The sequence below is a fragment of the Rousettus aegyptiacus genome, unplaced genomic scaffold (assembly GCF_014176215.1).
Source record: "Rousettus aegyptiacus isolate mRouAeg1 unplaced genomic scaffold, mRouAeg1.p scaffold_m13_p_5, whole genome shotgun sequence".
NCBI lineage: Eukaryota > Metazoa > Chordata > Mammalia > Chiroptera > Pteropodidae > Rousettus > Rousettus aegyptiacus.
The window spans coordinates 647,303-672,111 of record NW_023416308.1 but is presented as its reverse complement, the minus strand read 5'-3'; the positions used below and the strand labels follow the sequence as shown (position 1 = coordinate 672,111).

Genomic DNA, 24,809 nt, shown 5'->3' with positions numbered 1-24,809 from the left:
GGTCACGCAGGGCGGGCAGCGGGTGGGGGCGGGGCGGTGGACGCCGCGCGGCCTGACCTGGGCTGTCGGCAGTGCCTCTGCCCGGATTCGCCGCTGGCCCTGCAGCTGGGGTTGGGGGCTCTGGCACCCCCGCCCCAAGTCCTGGGTGCTTTGGAGACGCAGGCCTCTGGGCCTGGGCTGGCAAGGCCCGTCGTCAAGCCCACACTCAGGGCCGTCTCACGCGGGGGCAGCGTGGTCCCCGTTACCTCCCCTCAATACGGGGTGGGTCCTCTCGGCTCGCTCCTAAGCTGTGTGAGTGGACAGTCCCTCTGGCCGTCCCCTCCCTTCAGACGGGGTCAGAACAGGCCGCGCTTCAGGGCCGCTTGGAGCGGTGCCCGCGCGTTTCTCCAGCTGTCCCCACCGCGTCCTGTGCAGCTGCCTCGTGCCCTCGGCCAGCACGGGCCCGCGCTTTTATCCCGTAGTCGCGACGTCGTTTCTCAGAGCCCGGGCTGTCCTTCCACACTGATTTCGCAGCGTGTGGCCCCGTGGTGTGTGGCTCCGCAGATTCTCAGCATTCTGCTCAGGGCCGAGTCAGCTCTCAGCTCCAGAGTCAATCTGAGATTCTCAAATCTGGCAGGAGGCCTCAAAAGTAATAGCTGGACACCCGCCAGGAAGAGCAGCGAGTGTCCGCGGGGGCACCTCGTGTCCATTGTGGGTGGCACCGTGGGCACCGATCGCTGCTCCAGGCCCTGCTCGCGTGCCGGCCCACGGGACACCGCATCGCGGTGCTGCCCACACAGCCCGCGTCGGCCTCACTGCAGCCGCACAAACACCCGCGGTCACGCCCTAGCTTGGGAGAGGCCTCCGCGCCACCTCGGGGGTTAAATACGCGACAGCCAGCGGTGGTCACTGGTGCGCCTGTGAGGAGAAGGGGCCGGCGTGGGGGCGGGGGGTACACGCCGCCTCCTCTCTGGTTGGGGAGCCTGAGAAGGCGGCTGCTGCGGGGCGGGGGGCGGGGGCCGTGTTCGTTTCTGTTGCTGTTTCTATGTCGTCTGTGCAGTGAAGGGCTTAACTGAAGGACCTCTGCGCTCTAACCGATCACGTCGCGTGGCTGCATCTACACGTCCCAGTTGTGTCTCAGTGAAAATTCAGCCGTAGCCACAATCATTCGTCCTCAATCCTCGGTTTCTCAGTCTGAGTGTCACCCCGTCACAGCCACCGGAATTCTGTCCTCGTGAGCACAGGGTGGCTGCTCTTCCCGTCACCTTCCTGCACGACGTCGCCCACCTTCCCGTCAGGGTGTGTCCTGAGGGACGCGTGGAAGTGGCTGCTCACGCCTCCTGTCTCGATTGCCCCGGAGCGCGGTGCTGGTGGCAGATGGCGGCAGATGTCCTTAATTGCTCTGGAACAGAAACACTTGAGCTGGCGCTTGCCGTAAATGAGCTCTGTGCACACTGGCGCATCCTGACCCCGCGTCACCGGCGCAGAATTTGGCATCTGGAGGGATTGAGACTTGGCGCTCCCTCACGCCCAGGGCGAGGAAGAGAGGAGGTTGGCCCAGCGCGAGCAGGTGGCACCCCAGAGCCGTCCAAGCAGACGCAGGCGGCGTGAGGACGGTGTCGAGAGGCCTGGCTGGGAGCCTGGCGGGCCTGCTGGTCCCAGAGCGGGCGGCCTCAGGGGGCGTCCCCCTTCGCTGTGCCTCGTGGGGCGCCGTGCTCGTGCGATTCCGGGAAGTCCAGGCGCGGGGCGGGCGTGAGGCGAGGGGCAGGGCCCTTCCCTCCCGCGGGTTCCGTCCCTCCGTTCCTAGGGACGTCCCGGCGTTTCATCGTTTTTCAGTCGTGCGTCACAGACGTTCTTTTCACCTTCCTCAAGCGCACAGGGCAGCGGCGTTAGGTCCGTTCACTGCGTGTGGCCGTCACCACCGTCCATGCCCAGACCGCTTCACGTTCCCGAGGTGACACTGCCCTCACGGACACCCAGCCCCCGCCAGCCCCTCCGCTCCGTGGCCGACGCGCTGGCCCCCGAGGCGCGGGAGGGCGCGCGGCGTTCGTGCTCCTGGCCGGCTCGTCTCGCTTCGAAGGCCATGCTTCCTAGGGCAGGCGAGCAGCCGTCCGTGTGCGCATCCGTGCCCGTGGGGACTGAGGCCTCAGCGACGGGGCCGCACCCTGTGCGTCACGCTGGCGTCGGGTGCTCGCTCACGGTGGGGTCCCCCGCTCAGGGTGGTCCGTGGTGTCAGACACTCACTGGGTGCGTGACCGTCGTCCTTTCAGACCTCAGTCCTTAGATGGAGCCGGTCTGTGCCTGCTGTGACTGGGTCGCCTGTCCCCTGCTGGCGGAAGCGCGAGGTGCCTGGGTTGCTGTGGTGACCACGCTGCTCAGCAATGCCGCTTCCCAGGCCCGTGCACGCCCTCCAGGGGCGGGGTGCTGCCCTGCTGCCCTGCGCCGCCTTTCGATTTCGGAGGCCGCCGGGTCAGCGCTGGTCCGCCTGCACAGGGACTGTGACAATGACCGCTTCCTCGCGCCCCTCCCATTCACTCGTCAGCAGCCTTCGCTTGCTGCCAGTCTGGTTAGTGGCGAGCAGTACCCGTTTGGTCTCAGTGCGTGTGTTAGTTACAAGGGAGGCTGCGTGACTTCGTAGCTTCCACGGCACTGTGCACGCACACACGCCCGGCCCTGCAAACCGCCCTCGCGGCCCCTTCCCCGGCCCCCTGCGGCTCATTTCCCCGGGCTCTGTCCCTGTCTCTGCTGGTCTGTGTTAGTTCTTTGTCACCAGCATCCCAGGGTTTTCCCTCTTCGTCCACTTTAATCGGCCCACTTGTCACTCACTCCAGTTTGAGGGGCACAGAGTTAGACACACAGCACAGTTCTCCGCGTCGCCCGTCTTTTCCTGCTGACCTTGGGGCCCCTCCGCGAAACCCCAAACCCCACTCGCCCTGGCTCAGCTTCTGCACTCCTGTCTGCTCGGCTCCGTTGCAGGGTGTCTGGGGGCGGGGGGGAGCTGACGCGTTGGGCACAGCTCTATTTAAACGCGCCTGAGGTGCGTTTGCTGATAGCGGGCACGCAGCGGCAGTGAGTGGGTTTCTGAGCAGTGTGTGAAGTTTATAAAAGCATATACTGAGCAGTACTTAGAAATCCACACCTATGCTATATACCGTTTTTGAGATGTGTGTGTTATAAAAGGGGAGAAATCAGAGTCTTGAATTACACCCTTTTGAGTCGTCAAGTACTCATTTACATACCAATGGGCTTCAGGACACTTTTTAGATAACTTAATTTTTTCAAGTCAACAATCCTGCCAAGTTTACAGGTCCAGGAAGAGCTCGGAAAGGAAATTGAAACCAAGCTGTTCGCTGAGCCCGTGAGGCTCACGGCACCGAGGCGTTCTGGGATGTGAATTCGAAGCCTGTTTCTTACCCGGTGACCGTAACCCCGCACCGTGTGGCTACACTCAAGCTCCCCCCAGGACCGCTGCGGGGCCGTAGGCCAGAGACCCCCCCCAGGTGGCAGACACAGGAGCAGGTCACCACGACGGGCCTGCTGAGGGTCAGACAGAGCTGGTGGGGAGTGCAAGGCAGATTTAGGGGTCCGACCTCGGGAATAGAGGCGGGGCAGCGACAAGGTGGACGCGGCAGTTGCGCGGGCAGACGAGGGCCTCGGCCTGCTTGTCGGGCGCTCCCGTGGCAGGCGCTGCAGGGGGGTGCCGTGCCAGCAGGGCGGGCGGCACCCCGGGCCTGGAGAGGCGGCTGCGCCCTCCCTTGGGGGCGAGCATCCTGAGAGGCGGGCGCGGACCAGCGTTGGCAAACGCGCCTCTGAGAGGCTGCGTTTCAGAGCCAGCGATCTCAGACTTAGCAAAAACCTGAGTCTCATGTACGATTACCTCATTTTCTAGTTAATGTGATGTTCCTTCACAAGTAAGGTTTTATTTTGGGTACGTGTTGCCTGGCTCTCAGCCAATCTGCTTCCTCGCAGCAGGAAGTCACCGCAGGTGGCTCGTGCGCTGGTTTGCGGGCGGGTGCTGCGCGGCGCCCGGGGTCGCTCACGGGGGCGGCGGGGCTCTACGGGGTCCGAGGAATGGCTCGTTTTCCCAAAGCTCCCCCTCAGCTTCACCCACACTTGTTACGACCCCCCGTGCCCTCCCCCCGTCCACGATGAGCTGTGCGTCGGTCACTTGCTGGAGCGTGAGCAGTCCATCTCGAGGAGGCGGCGCTGCTGCTCGGCGGGCGCCGGCCCTGCACGCGGCTGTCACCGCGCCTCCTGCGGCTCCTCCTGACGGATGGCCACCCGGGCAGAGGGCTCGGCCGGCGCCTCCGGAAGCAAACGGGAGGGCGAGGTCTTGACTCTGCAGTGACTTCATTTGTCCCGGTTGCTCATACGTCCATTTGAATTAGCGGGCACCTCTTTCTCCTGAAGCCAGAAATAGCATTTACGTTGGAAGTTAGAATTTTTTGAGATTTGCACTGGTAGCCACAGGCACACAGGGCAATTTAAATGTAGCTTCATTGGACGTGCGTGACAACCATGGCTCAGGCCCGTGGCCACGGTCGCCCCGTTTCCAGCGTGGCGGGTCGTGCAGACGTGGCTGCAGCAGCCGGCTTGACTCTCTGCCCGGGTGTTTCCCTTCCTCCCGCCAGCCCGCCTGCCGTGTCTGTCGGCGCCGTGAGTGCACGTGGGAGACCCCCAAAGGGCCTCCTGCCTGCCCATTCGCCCAGCGTCCGTGGGGCACCGCGCCACACAGAGGACGGGCCTCGCCGGGGACATGGCGGTTCTGATCCGTCTCCTGCTCCAGGTGGACTGAGCTCCATCCAGAGTTTGTGGGCGGAGGGGGCAGGAAGGGCCGCCGTCCACTGCAGTGTCTGCACGACTAGGGCGGCGGGCGCCCAGCGCCTGTCCACACAGCCCTGCTAAGCCAGACGCCCTCGCCTGCAGTCCCGCCTGTCCCCCGGCCTCACGTGGAGCCACCCCTGCTTTTGCTTGCTGTGCCCGCAGCCACTTGAGAATTGTTGGAGAGGCCAGTGGGACACTCCTGCCCTTTGGAACCCCAAGTGCTATGCTACACCCTGAGACTGGCAGTAAGGGACGCCTAACTCTGAGCACCCTATGGGGGCCTCAGTGGCCCCTGCCTGTCCGCCTGTCTGGCGAAGTTTCCCAACCCCACTAGAGCTCCCGCCGTCACCGCCACCCGCCCTGGCAGCGCTGTGGCCCCAGAGTCCCCAGACGGTGTGTTTCGCAGACTCTCCGCTGGCACCTGCTCTCCGGCGAGGCACAGGCCATGGGCTGAACTCGGTTCCTCCCCAGGCCGCTGGGGACTCGGTGCAAGGGCATGACCCAGGCCAGCCTCCTCCCCTGCAAACACCAGTGGCCGTGGCGCTGACCGTCGTGCGAGCCCGTGGCCGGGCTGGGGGGCGTGTGTCCTGAGTGCAGTCGTCCCCCTTACCCGAGACCCCAGGCGGAGTGCGTACACGTACACGCCTGCGACACGGTCCAGCGTGCAGATTAGGCACAGTAAGAGACTGGTGACAGCAAGAACAGCCGTGACCGCACCGCGATGGGAGCACGTGGCCGGGGCCGGCGTCTCTCAGCGTCTCGTGCTGTGCTCGCCCTGCGGCGGCGTGGGGTGACGCGGCGCCTGCGCGATGAGGCGGCACGAGGTGCTCACGGCCGGCGACGTAGCACTTAGAGATTGTTCACGTCTGAAATTCTCCACTTCACATTTTCGGACTGCAGTTGACCGCAGGTGACAGACTACGGTGGGGGACAGCTGTATCTCTGTCCGAGGCGAGCTTGGCCGCGTGGGACGGGCGGGCGTGCGGGGCGTCTGGGGGACGGGCGGGCCTGCGGGGCGTCTGGGGGGTGGTGTCTGGGAGGGGCGGGCCTGCGGGGACAGCCACCGGCAGGACACAGGCGCACGCTGCAGACGGCCTGCCCGGAGCACGTGCTGTCTGCCATGCTTTATGGTGTCGATTCTGTTCCCACGTGCGGTGGGTTTGGAAACATCCTTTTGTAATTTTAAGCTGAGAAAAAGCAGTGAGACCATCACAGTCAATCATCTGAATTCACCCTGGCAAAGGCCACCAGAGGTTGCTGATCTTCATCTTAACGGTGAAGAGCAATCATTTTATTAGAATAAATTGGTCCCGTGGCTCGATGGCAAGTTACATTTTGGAAACAGTGGTTCGATCATCCCTCGCTTCAAAGCGGCGCGCCCGACTTTAGCTGCGGTGGTGGAATGCGTGTCGCTCACGACGGCGTCAGTGAGGGTGGCGGCAGCCGCGGACGCTCGGGCCGGCCACGGGAACACAGATGCCCGCGGCGCGGGGGCCGCCAGGCCCGCTCCCACCGCCGGGGGCTCCCGCGGCCGTCGGGTCCGTGTCCCCGTCTCGCCGGCGTCCACCAGAGGCCGCACCGCCCCGACTCTCCCCGGCGGTGAGGCGCGCAGTCACACCGTGCTGTCACACCGACTAGTGCAGCTCTGTGTGGGGGGGGGGGGGACGGGACTCTGGAAAGGACAGGACCCTGCACTTGCCCCCTTGCCCCGTGGCAGGCCTGTGTAGCATGGGGACGGAGTCCGTTCTCCCCAGAATGGTCTCCCAGGCCCCCCGGGAAGTCGCCCACCTGGTTCCAGAAAGGAGGGGCAGCAGCTGTGACTGGGGGGGGGGCGGGGCCCGCCCCCCAGCTCGGCATCCGTGAGGCCTGGCGCCCACACCGCGGTTCCGGGTTGCGGCCTCGTTCCCCCGCGACGTGCATCCCCAACCCACAGGCCGTGCTGATGGGTGGCAGGTGTTTTCACAGCGGGTGTTTTTGGCGGGCGGCGGTGGCCTCGCTAGCAGCGCCACGCGCCGAGGCTCGCGCTCACACTGGCCCGCCCCGGGCTCCCCCGGCCCTTGGTCGTTGTGCAGGGGGTGGGGGGGGGCCGGTGCTTGGCTGGCATTTCCTCTTCTTCAGTCTCTGCATTTACCAAACTGCCTACGTTTCAGCTCGTCTGCACGGAGCTCGCTGGCGCCGCGGGAGAGGTGCCCGCCCCCCCCCCCCCCGGGGAGGGCTCACGCGTTAAAATTGTTTTCCCGACAACAGATTTATTTTAAGATTTAACCTGGAAACTGTGATTATACTGTAAGAATGTAAAGTGAGAACAACCTCGTGATAAAAAGACCACGATTGGGTGGCTCCCTGGACGAGGCTCAGGTGCAGCCTTGGAAATGAACTGGCCACACTGACGGGCGCGTGGAGACCGGTGGGGCCCAGGCCTGTCCCGGGCCATGCTGGCGAGGGGAAGCTGCTGCCCCTCTCCTCACCCCGAGCCTCCGGTCACAGAGGGTGGGGGCAGAGGCGGCGCCCCAGGGCACGGAGCCACTGACTGCCCCGCAGCCGCAGCCAGGAGGGCTTCAGGACACCCCAGCGCTGCTGCTCCCAGAGCCGGCGCAAGGCAGGACTTGAGAGGGGCTGTCGGCGGAGTGTTGATGTCCTCGCCCTTTGCCTTGTCCATGTGGACCTGGGATGGGGCGGCTGGAGCTGCCCCGGGGGCCCCGCGCAGCGCCCACCCCCGCTGGTCCCCGCAGGTCTCACGGCAGAGCGGGCAGCAGCGTTCCCGGCAGGTCCCGAGCCGCGTGGTCAGGCCATACTCACCAGCCGTTTACAGTGAGGGGGCGATGCCTTCCTAGGGGACAAGGGGCAGGGCCGACGCGGCTGGCTCCGCTGCAGACATAAAACAGGAGTGCCGGGTCCTGGGGGCTGGGCCGGGTTGGGCGTGGTTTGTAAACTCGTTACTCTACAGTGTGACGCAGGCGTTCACGTGGGTGAAAGCCGGAGCCGCGTCGTTGTCCGGAGCCGGGTGCCGTTTCGCTGTGTGGACGCACCTGTCGCACCGCGGCCCTTCTGGCCGTCGCTCGGGGTGGCGCGAGGCTGTGTGCCGTGGGTCCTTCGGTGTGCGTCTCACACGCGTAGGCAAATGTCTCATTGGGATGAATTTCTAGAAAGGCGGTTGCTCTGGGTGGCGCACACGGCCGAGGGTGGCAATTTCCAGCCCGCGTCCCAGCTGTGAGAACCCCGTGGGCGGCACGTCTGACCTCGGCCCCTCTGTGCGAGTCCGTCCCAGCGGTGGACGAGAGTTTAAGTGGGGCGCCGTGCTGACCTGGTGCGCGCAGAGCAAGGCCGGGCGCACTGACGCGGTCACGCTGTGTCCGACCGCAGCCACGGCCTCGCTGAGCTGGCCTCCAGCTCTGCGTGTGTGAGGCCTGCTTACGCGTGTGATCGCGAGGCGGTTGTCGCCGTGAGTTTAGTTAACGTCCATCATCTCTCACAGACACAAGGAAGGGAAAAAGGAAGGAAGGTTTTTTCCCTTGTGATAATTTTTAAACGTCAAACAGGAGCCTCCTTCGTTTCGCCCTTCCTTAGAAACTACTTTCAGAGTGGCGCAGGCGTTTGTAAGATCCAGGTGCTGGAGGTTTGAAGAACCCTCCACATTGGAAAGCCGGTCACTTACGAAGGAGCGTGCGCGGCTCTCCTGACGCCCAGCCGCCCCGGAGACCGAGGGTCTCTGAGGTGCCAGGGCCCCCCCCAGGAGACGCTGGCACGTCAGGGTGTGAGGGCCCCAAAGCTGAAGTTCTGTGGACACACATTGTTAAATGTCCTGTTTTCTCTGTTAACACCAGATGTTCGGTTCTGTCCCCAGGAAGCCAGTGCCGTGGCCTGTGCTGTGCCGGGTGGAGGCCGGACTCTGCCGACCTCAGAGGTCAAGCCCCTGGAAGGGCCCTCGGGCAAAAGCAGGGACCCACCCAGGGAGGAGGAGAAGGAGAGGAAGAGGAAGAAGCACAAAAAGCGGTCTCGGACCAGGTCGCGGTCCCCCAAGTCTCACTCGTCGTCCAAGTCCCGGTCGAGATCCCACCCGAAGGCGAAGCACTGCCTCCCCAGCGCCTACCGGACGGCACGGCGCTCCAGGTGGGTGCATGTGCATCCCTACGCATGCCGCGCGTGCGCGTGTGCGAGGGCGTGTGAGCACGTGTCTGGGGGTGTGCGTGCATGCGATGCACCCTTCTGGCCCAAGCGACAGCTCTTCAAAGTATATTTTATGTTTTACTCACCTCTCTAAAGCTCACGAGCGCTGCCAGGCTTTTTAAAAATAGACTCGTTTAAGTCTGAACAGGTCTTGGGAGCAAGCCCAGCGCGTTCACGTCCACTGCACGCGTGAAGGATCCTCAGGGTGGGGGTCCTGGGTCTGGGTGAGCGGACTTCCCGGCCTTCACGCCTCAGGGCCGTGACTCCCAGAGCAGCAGCCTCTGCCGCTCGGCATCAGCCTGCACCCCACGCTGGGAGGAGGGACGGGCGGCGGAGCCCCTGCTTCCTCCCTGCGTTCGCCTCCAGGCCTCCCGGCCGGCCGATGCTCACTGTTGGCCGAGAGCCACCGTCCCAGGAGCCGGGCGTGGAGAAGGCGCTCAGCGTTCCCGCCACAGAAGCGTAGCTGGGAAACCGTTAAGGCCCAGAGCTCGCCCCTTGCAAAGTGCAGCTGGCTTGGGGAGGTGCGGAAGGGCAGCGCGTCCTGTTTTTGATCCCAGGGGGCTGTGGCGGCCCCACCCCCTCCCAGCACAGCACCTCCTCCCGGCCTGGCTTGGCTTCTGGAACCAGAGTAGCCCATTCCTCCCCAAGGGGCCGCAGCGGACGCCCTGTGCGTCTTATGTTTAAGCAAACTGGTCCAGACACCCTGCCTCTCCGAATGTTCAGAGTACCTCATTTGGAGACCGTCCTTATGACGGCGGCCGTCTGGACAGTACATGCCCGGAACGTCTCCCCAGTCGTCTTATTACGCGGCTCACACAAGGACGGGTGGTGCGCCCGTGAGCCCCGTCGCGGGGCTGGTAACTAAAAGCCACGCGCGCCGTCTCCAGGTCGGAAAACAGGCTTCGCTTCGATGTCCAGTGTTGTGCAGCTGCCGTAGATGCCGAGTCAGCTGTGACGGGGGCGAGGCTGTGGCCGCCGTGTGGGGCGGGGGGTGTCCCTCCGACCCCGGAGCTCTGCCTCTCAGGGTTTTGTGGGCTTTTTGTGGACTGTGCACAACAGAGCAAGTCGTCTCATGTGTGACTTCAATGCTTTCTAAATTTTTTATTTTAGAGCGGATTGAGAATTACGTGTTTTCCATGCGAACGCACCTCTCAGCTCTGTGTGTGTCTTTGGCGGAGCACAGCCGGCCGGCCTCGCGTCGGCCGTGCCGGTCCCAGGCGTGCGGGACAGCGAGTCGGCACCGCCCACTCGTTCCAGCGTCTGTCACCACGAAACGTCGCACAGCGTTTTTCACCATTTTTATCATTTTATTTTTTCATTCTTCTAAAAATTTTTGTTAAAATATAGCTAGTACGACATCACATCAGTTTCGGGTGCACACCGTAGTCAGCGTTTATTCACCTAAAGAGGGGGCCGCCGCGGGAAGCCCGGCACCCATCCCCCGCCACACGACGTCAGCCCAGTGTGACCCACGGCACGCCCGCTGCCGCACGTCGCCCTGCGTTACGGCTGGAAATCTGGACCGTTTCCCATTCGCCTCCCCCCTTTTTAAAATATTTCTGAGTTGAAATCCAGTAGTAGTTTGTGTTAGTGTCAGGCGTACGGCGCCGTGGTCAGACGTTTGTGTCCCCACGAGTCCAGCCCCACCCGGCAGCAGTGACCACAGTGCCGCCCTCCGCACCGTGACCGTCTGTCGCCGTCCCGGCCCTTCTCGCCCGGCCCCCCGCCCCCGCCCCCCGCGGCCGCCGGTTTGTTCTCTGCAGTGTTTTATGCTGTTTTATCCATTCAGTGCTGGCAAGTGGAAGCAGCAAAGTCCTAATCCTGACTTTGTAACCTTCAGTTAAAAGAAAAAGTTTTAGTTTCGACTTGGGGAGCTGCGCCCGCCCTGCTGGCAGAGCGCCAGCCCCCCCCCCCCGAGTCTGACCGCAGGGAGACGTTCGCCGTCGCAGAGCCGAGCGCCCTCGTGCCTCGGGCGGCGCCGTCCCCTCCCGCGCCGCGGCCGCGCCTGCAGCGCTCTCGCTCGGTGCCAGTCGTGCCAACCAGGTTCACTAAATACGTCAGATCTTTGGTGTTTGATTTTGCAGTTTAGGTAAAATGCCAAGGCAAAGTGTAACTTTATTATTATAAAATTTTAAACGTAATATTCTGGAACAAAACCTTCAAAGCGTTAGATTGTCCGGGAAGTTTTGCCTTGAAAGCGTGGCCACCTTGGGGGTGGTGGGAGGCCAGGGGCAGTGAGGACCGGCCGTGCTGGGTCTCTGGGCCGTGGGGCCGGCGTGGGTCAGGCGCGCAGGCAGGTGCCCCACCTGGGTGCCGTTTTGAGGTTGGGGTGTTGATGTGATCAAGAACGCTCCTTCCTAGAAGTTCGCTCCCTCGGGACCTCCCCTGGGGGTGGGCTGGGGTCACTGTGACTTTCCTGACACTTACATTTAACATTCAGAGGGAACTCAGGCCGCCGCCAGGCTCGGGCGCCGCAGTTTGAAGCGTGTGCTCCCTTCCTTTCTTCCCGTGATCAACTAGAGCAGACCAGTGAAGGGAATTGATTTTGTCTCCTGGTCCAGTTCCTCGACAGAGACTTTGGGGTGCCTGCCGGTCCCTTAGGAGATGCGAGCGATCGGGAGGTGGTGGGGTCGCCAGCCGTAGCTGGAGCTGGCGCGGCTCAGGAGTGTGTGAGGGTCCGGCCGGGGGCGCCCGCCCAGCCGCGCCTCCTCCCCCTGCACTCGGGGTCGGGTGACCGCAGGAGTGCTCCAGGGACAGGGCGCGGTGGTGGTGAGAGGGGCGGTTTACAGTGTCACTGTCACTCAGAGGACAGCTCTCGGTGGGCCTTTATGTGAAAGTGAACCGTCAGGGTAATTCAAGAAAACATTCCTCCGTTGTACTGTGCTTGAACGTTCTAATTCAGACCATCGTGTCTTCTGAGAGGGCCTCTGGTCACGTGTGCAGACGGTCTGCTTACAGAACGGGCCTCCCATTTCCTGCGCTGTGTTTTGTGGCGATGTTAAGAGTCTGATTAGCAGAATAAAAACATTAGAGCTTCTTTAATTAAAATAAGACGCTGTGTTACCTGCTGCAGCTTTCTGCCCCAATTCCAAGATGGGTTTTTTCCGCACATAACTTGACATCCGGTTAAGTCGTTTCACTTTAAAGAAATCTAACGTTAACAGCCACTGCCACACGGCATCGTGCTGCGAAGTTATGGATTTGCAGGCAGCGAAGCCCGCCGTGCGTGGAGCGCGTCGGGAGCGCCGGGCTGGAGCGTGCACGCTGGGCGCCGCGGCCGAGCGGCCCTCCCCGGCTCCGAGCGGCACCCAGCATGTTTCCTTCCACATGTGTCACAGCCCCGCGGCCACCCTGGGGACACGGAGCACGGAGCCCTGTCCGCGCTTCCACCGCCAACGGGTCTGAGAGGGAAAAGCTGGTCCGGCGCGGAGGCGTCTGGCTGGCCTGGCCCTCGTCACCGGTATTGCCCCTCAGGGAAGGTCGGGGGAGAGGCAGCCGTTTGACAAGCTGGGGGGCAGCTACGCTGGAGCAGACCCTGAGGCCAGACCCCAAGGCCGGTGGCAGTGTGTCCGGGGGCAGGTCCACCCCGCGGCTGCGACATTTCCCCGGGAATGACTCCGGCTTTTCTCTGTGACACGAGAGCGTGAAGCGTGGTGACAAACTGGTCTCCGCGACAAGCGTGTGCTGTTTTCGTTTTATTGTAATCAAAGCGCTTCATCGCAGGATTTTTAACGGCAGAATCAAACTGCTCTTCATATTGTTTTCGAGCGGGTTGTCATAGAAACAGAACAAAAATAAATTGGGCTTTTTTTAGATTTGTGTTTATCAAAGGTCTTCCCAAAACAGCAATTTCACTGAATGAGCAAAGGCTAAAAGAAGACCCCTAAACCCGTGGTTCAGGGAGCCCCGTTCGGGCCCACGCCCCCAGGGGTGGGGCTCGTGCCTCAGAGCCCGGCACCCGCTGTCCCTGTGGCTTGTCACATACAGATCATGTCGCCGCAGGAACAGGACGAGTCTTTCTTCAGGCTCGTGAAAAGGAAGAATAAAGTATTAACGGGTGGTTTTGCATCCAAGAAATGCGGTCAACTTGAGTCATTTCTCCTAAATTATCATGAGAATGGCGTGCCCGATCGGCCTGAAGGCTCAGGCTTAGTGCCCTCAGACCCGCAGCCTGTTCTCCACGCTTCGTGCTCAGAGGCTACGAGGTTCCTGCGAGCAAGAGATGTCACCCTCAAGCCTGCACGCTGAGCTCCTTCCCGCTGGCGGCCGGCAGAGCGTGGACGCGGGCTCGGACCCCGCCGCCTTCCCTCACCAGAAGTTGGCAGGGGCACCAGGGACGTGCGGGCAGAGGCGAGAGGCAGGAGGGAAGCCGTGGGTCGGGCGTAGCCACCAGCCACGTGCGGGGTCAGACCCTGCGTCGTGGAGAGCTGGTTGCCGTGGCCACTTGGCCAGCGACACAGAGCCAGCCCCAGAGTGGACCACGTGCTGGGTCTAGTTTGGCGTGGTGTGGCAGGTGCTCTGGAAGGGGCGGGGGGAGCGCGTCTGCCTCTGTGCCTGTCACCCCGCACGTCGGCCGAGGACCAACGGCGGCCTCAGCAGTGGTATCGTCATCTGGCCAGCGGGACTGAAACGCCTGTCTCCCTCTCCCAGGTCACGGTCACGGTCCCCTCGGAGAAGAGCTCACTCTCCCGAGAGACGGAGGGAAGAAAGAAGTGTCCCCACCGCCTACCGGATGAGCAACAGCCCTGGGGCCAGCAGGAAGCGGACGCGGTCCAGGTAGGCCCCTGCGCCGGAGGGGAGTGGCAGACCAGCCCATGTCTGAAGCCAGGTCCCGGCCGTCGGGGAAGCCAGGCCCCTTCGTGGCCGCCGTTGCTGCCAGACACAGCACGTGGGGGGCTCCGTGCTGGGGTCGTGTGGCGGCCCCCCGGGGCTCTCGTCCCCAAGTCCAGCTGTCCTTCTAGACCCAGACAGGCACTTACTACCTCTTACCTGCTGACAGGCAAAGCCAGTGTACAGACAGTGACAGTGAAGATCAAAATTCCGGTCTCGGGTAAATCCCCACAGTGACCGTGACCAGGCCACTGCCGCAGCTCCCAGGCAGAGCCAGAGCCTCGTGGGGCCCAGGACAGCGAGAGGGGTTGTCCTCTGACCGCGTGACCACTGGGAAAGACCTGTCTGGCCAAGTAGAGGCTGCAACGGGCACACCTGGTCCGGGCCTCTGAGCCCAGCAGGCGGGGTGCCAGCCCCCCACCCCCGGGGGGCTCCGAGGTGCCGCCTGCCGTGAGAGGACTCGCCGGCCAGCTGCCCCTCTGAGGCCCAGGAGCATGGCGCTGGAGAGTGGCTTCTGTCAGCGCCATCGGCGGGCAGTTCCGACTCGGCCGAGGGGTGCTGTCTGGGGGCCGTCCTGTCCAGTGGGGTGCTGCCACCCACATGCTTCGCGTCACTTGCCCTGTGTGTTTTCATCATCCCCCAAAACGGTGGGTTCTCGTTCTCGTGTCCCCACGTGCAGTTAGCGCAGCGCGTGGCCCCGGTGACCGCGGCACCCAGGAAGGGCGGGCGCAGCTGTGCGCTGTAGCCTGGATGTGAAAGCGTGATGGCGAGTGCCAGTCTGGACACTCAGCATTCTAGAACCTTCCAGGGGACAGATCCTGGACAGAAGAGCCCAGTGTCTGCCCAGTCCCGCTCATCCACAAAAGACCCAAGGCAAGCAGCCTCGGAGATGCCCCTTCGCCATCTTGACAGGAGCAGGTCTGAAAGGTGTTTCGCGTGGAAAACGTCCCTGCCCTCTGGCTGGTTATGTGACGGTCCCATCGAGTGATACAGTATGATCTCTTTTTCTTGAAACAAATCAGCAAAGCTGTAACGCTGACAGATTTCAGCAGGAGCGTCCCACGCAAACTCCTGGGCCTTGGTGGGCGCACAGCAGGCGCACGCGTCTCTTCCAGCCTGTTTTAAGTTTCATTCCTAAAGCAAGCCATTGTTTAACAGTAAAAATTCATCATCACCTTATGCACGTGAAGGGCAGGGTCTAAAACTAATTCCTTTTAACAAAAGATCTCTTCAGAGTCCTCGTCATGCCCTCAAAGTCACCTTTCTATTCAGAGAGGTGCGGGGGAGACGTGAGGGTGTCAGGAGTCAGCAGGGCCTGTCTCTGGAACGTGATGCAGAAGGTAAAATGTGATTCTCTGCAGGGCGGGCTGCCCCGCCCGGTGGAGGGGCCCGGGGCGGTGTCGAGGGCCGTGCGGGCGGCGTGTGCGGTCCCTGGCGACTTCGTGGTCTGGACTGCAAGCCGGAGTCGTCTCTAAGGCCAGAGTGCGCCCGTCAGCGTCCATGTCACCGCAGCAGCTGGTGCAGGCTGGGTCGGGTGGCGGGTGGTCCGCAGCTCCCCCACTGAGTCCCTGACGCTGTCACCGCCCAGACCAGGGACGGGAAGGGTTATCTCTGCCAGCTGGTCATTAAGTGCTGCTCTACCGACTTATTTTGAAAGCTTATCTTACCAGAACATTTTAAACTCACCGTTTAAGAACAGCAGCGTGAACAGCCGCGTGCACACCGCCTCCGGCGCGGCGCTACCTTCCTCTCTACCGCGCCCGCCGCTTTGTGTATTTCGTGGCCGCAACGAGTCCGGGCCAGTGCGCTACAGAGGCTCCAGCAGTCGGCGCGCATCTCGCTGCGGCCTCAGGCTTAGGTTCCTGGTGCTGTGTTTGGCAGCGATGTTTTCTGGGGGTGTGCGACTTCCCATTGCATCTCCCAGGAGACCCAAGTGTCCGTTCGTCCGTCACCGGCGGCGCTGAGCTTGGCCGCTGGGCAGAGGAGCCACGCGTGCGGTCGTGCCTCTTTCTCCGAGCCGACGGGTGCCGGGGGTGGCGCCGACTGCGCACTGCTGTTGGCATTGGTCTCCGTGCCCCCAGTGCCCGTGTCAGCTCTCGCCCTGGCGACGGCCCCGCGGGCACCTCCCGGTTCTGCCCCCTCCGTTCCAGCATGACTGAGGGCTGAGGAGGGGAGGCGCCTGTCGCTGGCCGGGCACTAACCCATCGCCGTCGTTCCGTTCGAGGGTGTCGCCCGTTGCTTGGGGCATGAGTTTCCAGGCGCACGTGCTCCCCCACCCGCTGCCCAGGACCAGCCATTTCTGCAGCAGACCCAGCTCCTTCAGGGAGTATTTGGAAGTCAAGACCTAGGCATAGTGAATATTTTTTAAGAGTAAAACTCATAAGACTGTTGGGCCAAACCATATGCGAGCACACGTGAGCAGGGCGAACAGACGCCTCTCCCGGGGTCGGCCGTTGGATTCCTGCTCGCGGCGCCGCAGCGGCGGCAGGAGGGTGCCGTCGCCCCGGGGTTCACCCGCCGTGTCGATTCAGGGCCGACTCCGACCTCTGAAGGATGCAACTCATGACACCCTAGAGCAACCATAAAAAAGTAGCTCAAAAGCCAACAGAGGATCCAGAATAGAGCCTTAAAAATGCCTCACGAATTCGAAAGAAAGCAGACAGGCGGGGTGGGGGGTGGCAAACGGGTGCTTGGCTGGGAAGCGAGACGCAGACGTCGCGCCGGCCGTGCAGGAAACCACGTTCGGCGCGTCTGGTCTGCGCCTGCATCAGAAGCGACACCTGAAACCTGCTGCTCGTGCGGGCGCTTCAGGTGCCAACGCACAGGTGCCGTACAGCGCCAGCAAGAGGAAGGTGGCGTGGCTCCAGCAGCAGGGGACAGTGTGGGCCGGAAGGAGGGCTGTCTCAGAGGGACCGAGGGGTCAGTCCCTCACGAAGACGTGACATAGGATAAAAGAGCTTAACATACTTGACGCGCAGACAGACAGAATGAAAGGAACTGGTTGAGAACCAAGGACTGCGGACACAGGAAATGGGAACAGCGCTGCCGGCTGGCCAGCCGCCCCAGCCCACCGCGGGGGAACGAACGCACATCCTCACCACGCACGCGGGACAGGCAGCGGCGGGGCGGAAGCCTGTGCCACCCAGGGGCGTCTCGGGGAGTCCCCAGGACTCGGGCGATGCAGCGCGTGCCCCCTTACCCTGTGGCAGTGAGTGTAACAGTCTATAAAGAGACGTGGGAAACCCCCAAACGTTTGGAGTCACCACATGTTTAAATTACTCATGGACCAAAAGAATCACAGAAAAAAAAATATTCTGGAATTAATGATAATGAAAATATAACATTCAAATCTCGGGATGGGGGAGCTGTGCGTAGACCGAGGGAGCAGCTTTACACGTTTATGCGGAGAAGAAAGGTGTAAGGACAGTAACTCACTCTTCCATCTTGAGAAGCTGGGAAAAGAAGAACAAATTAAACCCAAAGGATGTCACAGCAGGAAATAGAACAGGGAAACAGTAAAACCAAAGATGGTTCTTTGACAACGATAAAAAATTTGATAAATCTTTATTTACGTTGATCAAGAATGAGGGCCCACAGACATTGCAAGGATAGTGGAAATAAATCTTATTTCAGGAAATTTACAACTGAGGTGTAATGGACAAATTCCTTGAAAGAACTGCCAAAATGACAGCAGAAGAAATGGAAAATCTGAAGAACTCCATGTCTGCCCGAGAGATCGAATTTATTTATAATTTAAGACCTTGCCACAAAACTTCCGGTGCAGGCGGCGTTCATCAGTAAATTCCAGCCGCCTTCCAGACAGAAGGGCACCGGTTCATAGACACCCCTGAAAGGAAATGGAGGGGAGAGCGCTGCCCAGCCCTCCTCGGGAGGCTGTCACAGCCGACCCCACAGCAGTGGGCGGCAGGTGTGGAGTGTGTGCACGGGCCCGTGCCCTGGAGGACGTAGATACAGGAACCCGTAGGCATTAGCTGAGGCGAGTCTAGCGGTTTATGAACAGGGAGGTACCTCGCGACCAGCCGGGGCTTGCCTCAGGCGTGTGGGGGTCCTTGGCGGTCAGAAGCAGCTGTCGCGATTCACTGCGTTCACAGGGTACGTGGGGAGAGTCGTGTGGCATCTCTATGGATGCAGAGGGAGCATCTGACACGGTTCATTACTCCTTAAACAAGAAAGGGGGAAGAGCTGTTGGCGAGCGCGCAGGGGAGAGCCGGGCGCCCTTCCCGGGGTCGGGCCGGGCCGATGGGCCGCTGGTTCGCGCCACGGCAGCGAGGCAGAGCTAAAATGACTAAAATTGGAAAGGAAAAAGCAAACTGTCTTTTTTAAGTAATTATGTGAACTCTTAAGGCATTTCTAAGTTTATTTCTGTGTGCTAGTCCAGAACAATTGAAAAATGAAGTTAAAAACCATACCACTCGTGTCAATGCCAAAAAAACTAGTTCAGGGTAAACATGAAGAAACATGCAGAAGATCTCTGTTCACCAAAACCACAAGACATTTCAGAGACGCACATAAAGAAACTGAAACGAGAGAGACAGCCCCGCGTTCCTCGGTGGGAAGGTGTGGTGTCGCTCACGGCCGGGCTCCGCAAGGCTCTGTAGACGCCCCGCATCCCGGGGACAGTTCCCACGGCTTCTCATGGGCCTCGGGGAGACCTGCGTGACCCTGCGAAGGGCCGGCGCAGCCCGAACAGCCTCGAGACGTGAGGCTGGGGGACCGACGCCAGACTCCCTAGAACGCCACAGCAGCGTGCGGTGTGCGCCTCAGAGCCAAGGAGGCCAAGGCCATCGGTGAGGACCGTGCTCGGAATGCGCCTGACAGCTCGGTGGAAGACGCGGGCCCGACGCCCGAGCCCACGGTCCATGCGGACCAGGCCTGGACCTCCGCGTGCCAACCAGAGAGCGCCGGCACGACCTCGGGGCGGCGAAGGGGAAATAATAAGTCTGACTTCTCTGAAGTTGAAAGCTGCACACAAAAGGCACCTTCGGAGGGGCCAGGCAGGCCCCAGCCGGGGAGAAGCAGGGGCCGAGGGCGATTACAACGGGGGCAGGCGGCAGGGAGGGGGGACCTTCCGTGGAAGAATGTACTTAGATGACACCGGTCAGCCCCCGAGAGGCACCCGGCGTTTCCCAGGGGAACGTGGTTCAGAACCCCAAGATGCTCCGCGACTGGCCAGAAGCGCTGAAAATACACGCGACCGGCACCCCGCCGCGCTGGCGGCTGAAGGGCTGGGAACGGCAGTGGCGCGGGGCGGCCGCCAGGGGGCTCCCCGCGGCGTGGACGCTGCGGCGGGGACCTGGGGCACGTTTGCCGGGCGGGAGGCCCGCGGGGCGGCGGCTCTTCAGGGCGGTGGGGTCGGGGGCTTTCGGAGGGGCGCTCCCCTCCCCCGGGCCAGCACTCGGCCGCCTCGCGTGTCGGGGGGAGGGAGAGACGCTCACGACCGCCCGTTGCACTCACGTCCCGCAGGCTCGCCGCGCCTCGCTTGGGAATCAGACTTCATCGCAGGTGTGCGCGCAGGAAACCGGGGCACACGGTTCGGTGCCGTCCGGGGTCCCCCGAGCCCGCGGGTTCGGGGAGCAGGTTCCCCTCCGACAAGTGCACGACCCCGGAAGCGAAGGCGCAGAGCGCGTGGTCACGTGGGAGCGCGGCGGGGCGGGGCCGCGGTCCCCGCAGCGCCCCCACATGGTCCCGGACCCCGCGGGGAGGCGCCCCGGACGGAGAGGGGGCCTGGGACCCGCGCGAAGCGGACGCGCAGGCCTCGGTCACGGGTCACGGAGGGGAGGCGCGGACGTGAGCGCGCTGCACGACAGCACGCGGTCGCTTCGCGCGTGTCCTGGGTCCGGGTCGCCCGGGGGACGGCGCGTGGGCGGCGGAAGTGGCCCCGCCGGAAGCCCGGCCTCGGGGCCGCCTGCGCCCTTGGCTAAGCGCGCTTTCCTTCCAGAAGCCCCCACGAGAAGAAGAAGAAGAGGCGGTCCCGGTCGCGCACCGCAGCCAAGGCCGGATCCCGGCCCGCGTCCCCGAGCAAGCAGGCGGCGCGCCGGCACTCGGCCCACTCGGCCAGCATCTCTCCCGTGGAGAGCCGGGGCTCCAGCCAGGAGCGCTCCAGGTGAGCGGCCTGGCCAGGGCCCTGCGCCCCACCCCGTCCCGTCCCGTGCCCCTGGGAGCCGAGGGTGGACACCGCGGGGGAGTGGGGCGGGTCCTGCCGGGAAGCAGGAGATGCCCCGCCATTCCACCATGTGCCAGCAGCCACCCTCCAAACTGCACTTCCCACGCCTCCCATCCCTGTGGCGCCCCTTTGTCCTCACAGGGCGTCTGGGGAGGGCGTGGGCACTGGGGTCCACTGCGGCAGGACCCTGACCTCCCACCGAGACAGCACTCAGCCAGGCCAGGCAGGCGGCCCGAGCTGTCACTTTCTGACTGAACAGCTGCGGTGACACCCATGTCCCCACCGACTGACCTGGTCATCCCCGTGGACCCAGTCACTTCCGCACTAGTGAGGGTGGCCCTGGTGGCCACATGATTGTGGGCGCTAGCAGAGGTGCCACTTCCTACACCGGGCCCGCCCGCCATCCCCGGCTGGGCAGGGGTCAGGGGAGTTGTCGCACCGGCTCTAAGAGTTTTAAGCCCTCGCCCTCTCCCCGTATTAGGGGCGTTTCTCAGGAAAAGGACGGCCAGATCTCCTCAGCGATTGTGTCTTCCGTCCAGAGCAAGATAACCCAGGTAAGACGGGCGCGCGGCCTGCCCTTCCCCTCGCCCACACTGGCGGGTCCTGGGCTGCCCACCCTTGGGGACAGAGCCGTCGGCAGGTCTGAGAGCCTAGGAGCCGGGCATGCACCCAGCCGTGGGGGTCTGCACCTGAACCCCATGCCACCCCGCACGCTCCCCGAGTCCTAGCGGGGAGCTCACGGAACCCATGTCTCCCACAGGACCTCATGGCCAAAGTCAGAGCGATGCTCGCAGCTTCCAAAAACATGCAGACCAGCGCCTCCTGAGACGCGCCGCTCGCGGGCCTGGCCGGGGCCGGAAGCTCGCCTCTGCGGGGACTCGGGGCCGTGCGGGTCTCCGGGGTGTCCCTAGGCAACGGTGGTTTTGTAAATTTATTGTAGATGACATTTTCAGCTTCAGATTTTTGACCAGCAGTCTCTTACCTGTATATTTGTAAATAATATCATGTTTCTGTGAAAATGTATTATCAAATAAAATGGGAGGAAAACACCTTTTTTAGCTAGCCACTGTGGGCTGTTTCTTCTTTCTGTGGCTTCTGGGTGTGTCTCTACTGCCTGCCACTTGTCTGGGGCTGGCACGCTCCGCCACGTGGACAACGGTGGGGCCGGGCACTCGGCCGTCTGGGGGTTTCCCTGCGCATCCACAGCGCCCTCAGACCTCACCACGGAGGGATCATGCCGAACATTCTCCGCCGACTCCCGGGGCTGCAGTGACCCTGTGACCCTGCGCGTTCAGCCACGCGGCAGGCGTGGACCAGCGGTGCACATGCCATGCCCGCGCCCAGAGCCCCACTGTGTCCCTGTGGGAGGGGCCCTGCTCGGCCCCGCCCAGCCCCTATGCCCGCAGAGTCCGTTTCCAGTTCTGCTGGGTCAGCAGGACCACAGTGCGACTTCTCGGTTTCCCTGTATAAAGCCAACCCTTTCAGGGGGCCCTAGGGGGTGGGAGCTGAGAGGTGGGCCTGGCCGGGGCCGTGCTCAGGCAGAGCTTGCCAGAAAGCTGCCACCAGCTGCCCTGCAGATGTGTGCGTGTGCGCGTCTGATCGTCCTCAGTGGCGCCTGCCGCACGTGGTTCGACGTGTTCACCTTTGAGACGGCGCCATGTCAGCACTCAGAGACCCACCTCACCCTCTAACCACCCTCACCATCCACTCGACAAACGTCTGGAGCGTGTGCACAGCGCACACCTGCCTGTCAAGGTACCTCCTAGAGTCTCCTGCCGCTTGGTGACCCTTGGCTCAGTCCCCAGCCGCACTCACTGTCCCCAGCAGCTTGTCTTTGCCCAGAGGTACCACTGAGTCTGCAGGAGGCGCCTGGGCCGCAAGGCGCGGTTGCTCTAACCTGGACGTGGAAGCCCCTCCGCGAAGGGCTCCTGTGGACGGAGGGCGAGGCCTCCGCCAGCACTGGCCGCCGCGGGCCAGGCCTTCCCACCTCTGCCGAGTCGGACGGACGGACGGACCGCTCTCACCGACTTCATCTCTTGTCACGAGTGAGGGCAGCGTTCATAGTCACGAACCACCTGTTTGCAACGCGACCTCGTCCTTTGGCTGTTCGTACTGGTGCGTTTCTTTCTCATCATAAGCACTCTGCATGTTAAAGAGAGAAGCCTTTTCCGTGTGATTCACTTCATAAATAATTCTCCCGATTTGCCTTGTTTATGGTTGGCTTTTACGTGCAGAAATTGCTTCTTTCTATAGTCCACTGTTCTCCCGGCCTCTGGGGCCCGTGACTTGGCGGTGCAGACTGTGCACTCCCGGTCTGCGGGCAGGCTGCGTGGCTCTGGTTCTCACTGGGAAGGATCTGGGTGCGACCGGAAGCGAGTCCGGACGGGGAAGAGGCCACGGGGACCGTGCACCGGCAGGAGCCCGTCGAGCGCCCCGGGTGGCCGCTGCCACGCTTGTGCCCCCAAGATGTGGCTGCGGGTGTGAACGGGCAGCGCTGGCCACACGGTCCATCACACCCCATCAGACCCCACGCGGCTCAAGCACTGGGCGTTTGCAGCCAGGCAGCTAGGCAGCCGGGGCGACGTCGCTCGGCCTCATGGAGCCCTCTCGGGGGGTCCCGGGAGTGATGGGTGACGTTCCAGGGTCAAGCGCCAGAGAGCTCGGCAGGTCACAGACGTGGTGCAGGTGTGCTGCTCGGGGTCCACGAGACCAGGGACCACCGTCACCACCACAGGCGATGGAGGATCGACCCCTCAGCCCTGTGGCATGTGAGGGTGTCGGTCCCGGACCCCGCGCCCCTCGGCTGCTGGCCCCTTGGTTCACACAGCCTGCTCAACTTCCTGCAACTAGAAATGCTGGGACGTGGGACTTCGCACCCCGTGTGTGGCACGTCCGTCATCCCATGCTGCACGTGGCCCTCCCGCGGGCCTGGCCCCGGGTGCCTGCCGGGCCCCCGCATCACAGAGCGCACTCGCTGCCTTCAGTGCCTTGGTGGCGAGCCTGCCGTCACGAGGGTCCTTTCCCCCTCGGAGCGCTCCTGCGGGGTCGGCTCCGAGGCCACTGCCGCGGCAGAAGCCGCCTCTGAGCCTGGAGCCCGGGCCGTGCGGCTCAGACCGTGTGCGCACTCTCGGATGTCACCCGTGACCCGAGCCCTAAACACCGTGACCTCGCGCGAGCTGTGAGGGCCCAGTTGCTGTGCCCGATTCCGGGAACACAGGACAGGGACGAGGCGGGGCCCGACGGGGGTGGCGGGGAGGGCTGGAGGCTGCACCCACGGGCTCCCCTCGGGCATGCCCGCAGCGCTGGGGTGCATCCGTGCTGCGTGCCGCGTGGGTGACTCACCCCCGGGGTGACTCCTGCTTGGCGCGCACCCTGCCAAGTTCCTACCCACAGAGAGAGGCCAATGGAAACACACTCCCCGTCTGCTCAGAGAGCGGGGTGCGCCCGCCGCCCCGAACGCCTTTGCTGTCGCCCCGCGTCCCGGCCATCTCGGCATCCCGTGGCCTCCATGCGTTTCTTCCCTTCCTTCCTTCCCAGGATGCTGGCCACTGGGTCCAGGGCCCACGGGGTCACACGGGGGAGCTGACCTCGAGACACCCCACTTTTACTCCATCCGCCAGGCCTCTCTGTGGGTGGACGTGAGGGCGAGGGACACCACACCGCCCCGCTGGGGCCATCAGAGCAGCTGCAACTCCTAGGAAGCCCGGCCGGGAGGCTGCAGAGCCAGCCGCGCAGCCCCTCGCCGGGGCGCCCCCGCGGGTCCCCCCGGACCGTGTGTCTGACGGGCGCCCAGGGCAGGGACCTAAGCCTGAGTCCCCCCGTCCCGTGTCTGACGGGCACCCCGCAGGGACCTCAGCCTGGAGCCAGGGGCGCCCTCGTGGCGAGTCGGAGCAAACGCACTCGCTGGGCCGTGGCTGCGAGGCAGGACTTGCTCGTGCGGCCACACCTGGTAACTGGCAGGACCTGGGCTCGTGCCCCGGCAGCTGCCCACGCAGCCGCAGTCACGGGCCCCGCCCCTCCGACCCCGGTCCCCGCGTGCCTTCTGCCCTGCGTGAAGCCGAGACTCACCCCCCGCAGGACTCGCCCTCTCACACGCCTCGGGAGTTTCTCCCGCATTAGTGGAGTGTGCAGCCATCAAGTCACTGGCGTCACATCCCAGGAGGCCCGTGTCACCCCAGAACAAGCCTCCGCTCATCGCCCGTCGCCCCCCTCCCCCCACCTGGCGGCTGCCGGCTTCCCCTGCCCCCCGTCTGCGGGCTTGCTGTCGGGGCAGTCCCCGTAAATGGGACCCCACCGGCGGCGGCCATCGCTGCTCCTGCTCCGCGCGGTGTCTGCAGGGTTCACGCTGTAGGGGGCGTGGCGACACCCTTTTCAGCACCGAGCAATGCTCAGCTGTGGACGCACCTTCATCCGTCAGTGGACTCGGGTCGTCTCGACTCAGGGCCGCTGTGAGATGCTGTGGGTGCAGGCCCACAGCTCCAGGCTCCCGGCTGGGGCCCGCTCAGCACCGCCTCCGGGGGCCGCAGAGTGAACTACGTGCCCTTAGAGTGCAGGAACTTGACACGCCTGGGGGTGTGCACCCCAATTCTCCTCTCCCACACTCGGCCCAGGCAGTGGGAGTGGGCTGACACACCTGGGTCCCAGGCTGGCCAATCAGAGCTCACCTCTGCTTGGCCCAGTGCCGGGCTCGGAGGGGCACAGCACCCAGTGAGCCCCGGAGACAATCCCGAGACCCTCCCCAAACCCTAAGAAAGGGCCCCCCTGTGGTGAGGTGGGGCAGTCAGGCCACCTCCACCAGGAGAGGCTGAGTCCAAGAGCACCAGGT

At 63.3% G+C, this 24,809-nt stretch overlaps 1 protein-coding gene across 3 annotated transcripts in view; it reads left to right on the top strand.

Moving 5' to 3' along the window:
* LOC107511542 (splicing factor SWAP) overlaps positions 1 to 21,048 on the top strand; it is a 51,224-nt gene extending 30,176 nt beyond the window's left edge. For 2 of the 3 annotated variants that reach the window (XM_016145991.2, XM_036220656.1), the window contains exons 14-18: positions 8,648 to 8,913; positions 13,621 to 13,746; positions 19,760 to 19,924; positions 20,466 to 20,538; positions 20,745 to 21,048. In XM_016145991.2, coding sequence (XP_016001477.2) covers positions 8,648 to 8,913; positions 13,621 to 13,746; positions 19,760 to 19,924; positions 20,466 to 20,538; positions 20,745 to 20,810 — 696 coding nt within the window. In that variant the 3' untranslated portion in view covers positions 20,811 to 21,048. The remainder of the gene's footprint in view (positions 1 to 8,647; positions 8,914 to 13,620; positions 13,747 to 19,759; positions 19,925 to 20,465; positions 20,539 to 20,744) is intronic. The other variant, XM_036220655.1, reaches the window with a different exon arrangement.
* The last annotated feature ends 3,761 nt before the right edge of the window (positions 21,049 to 24,809 follow it).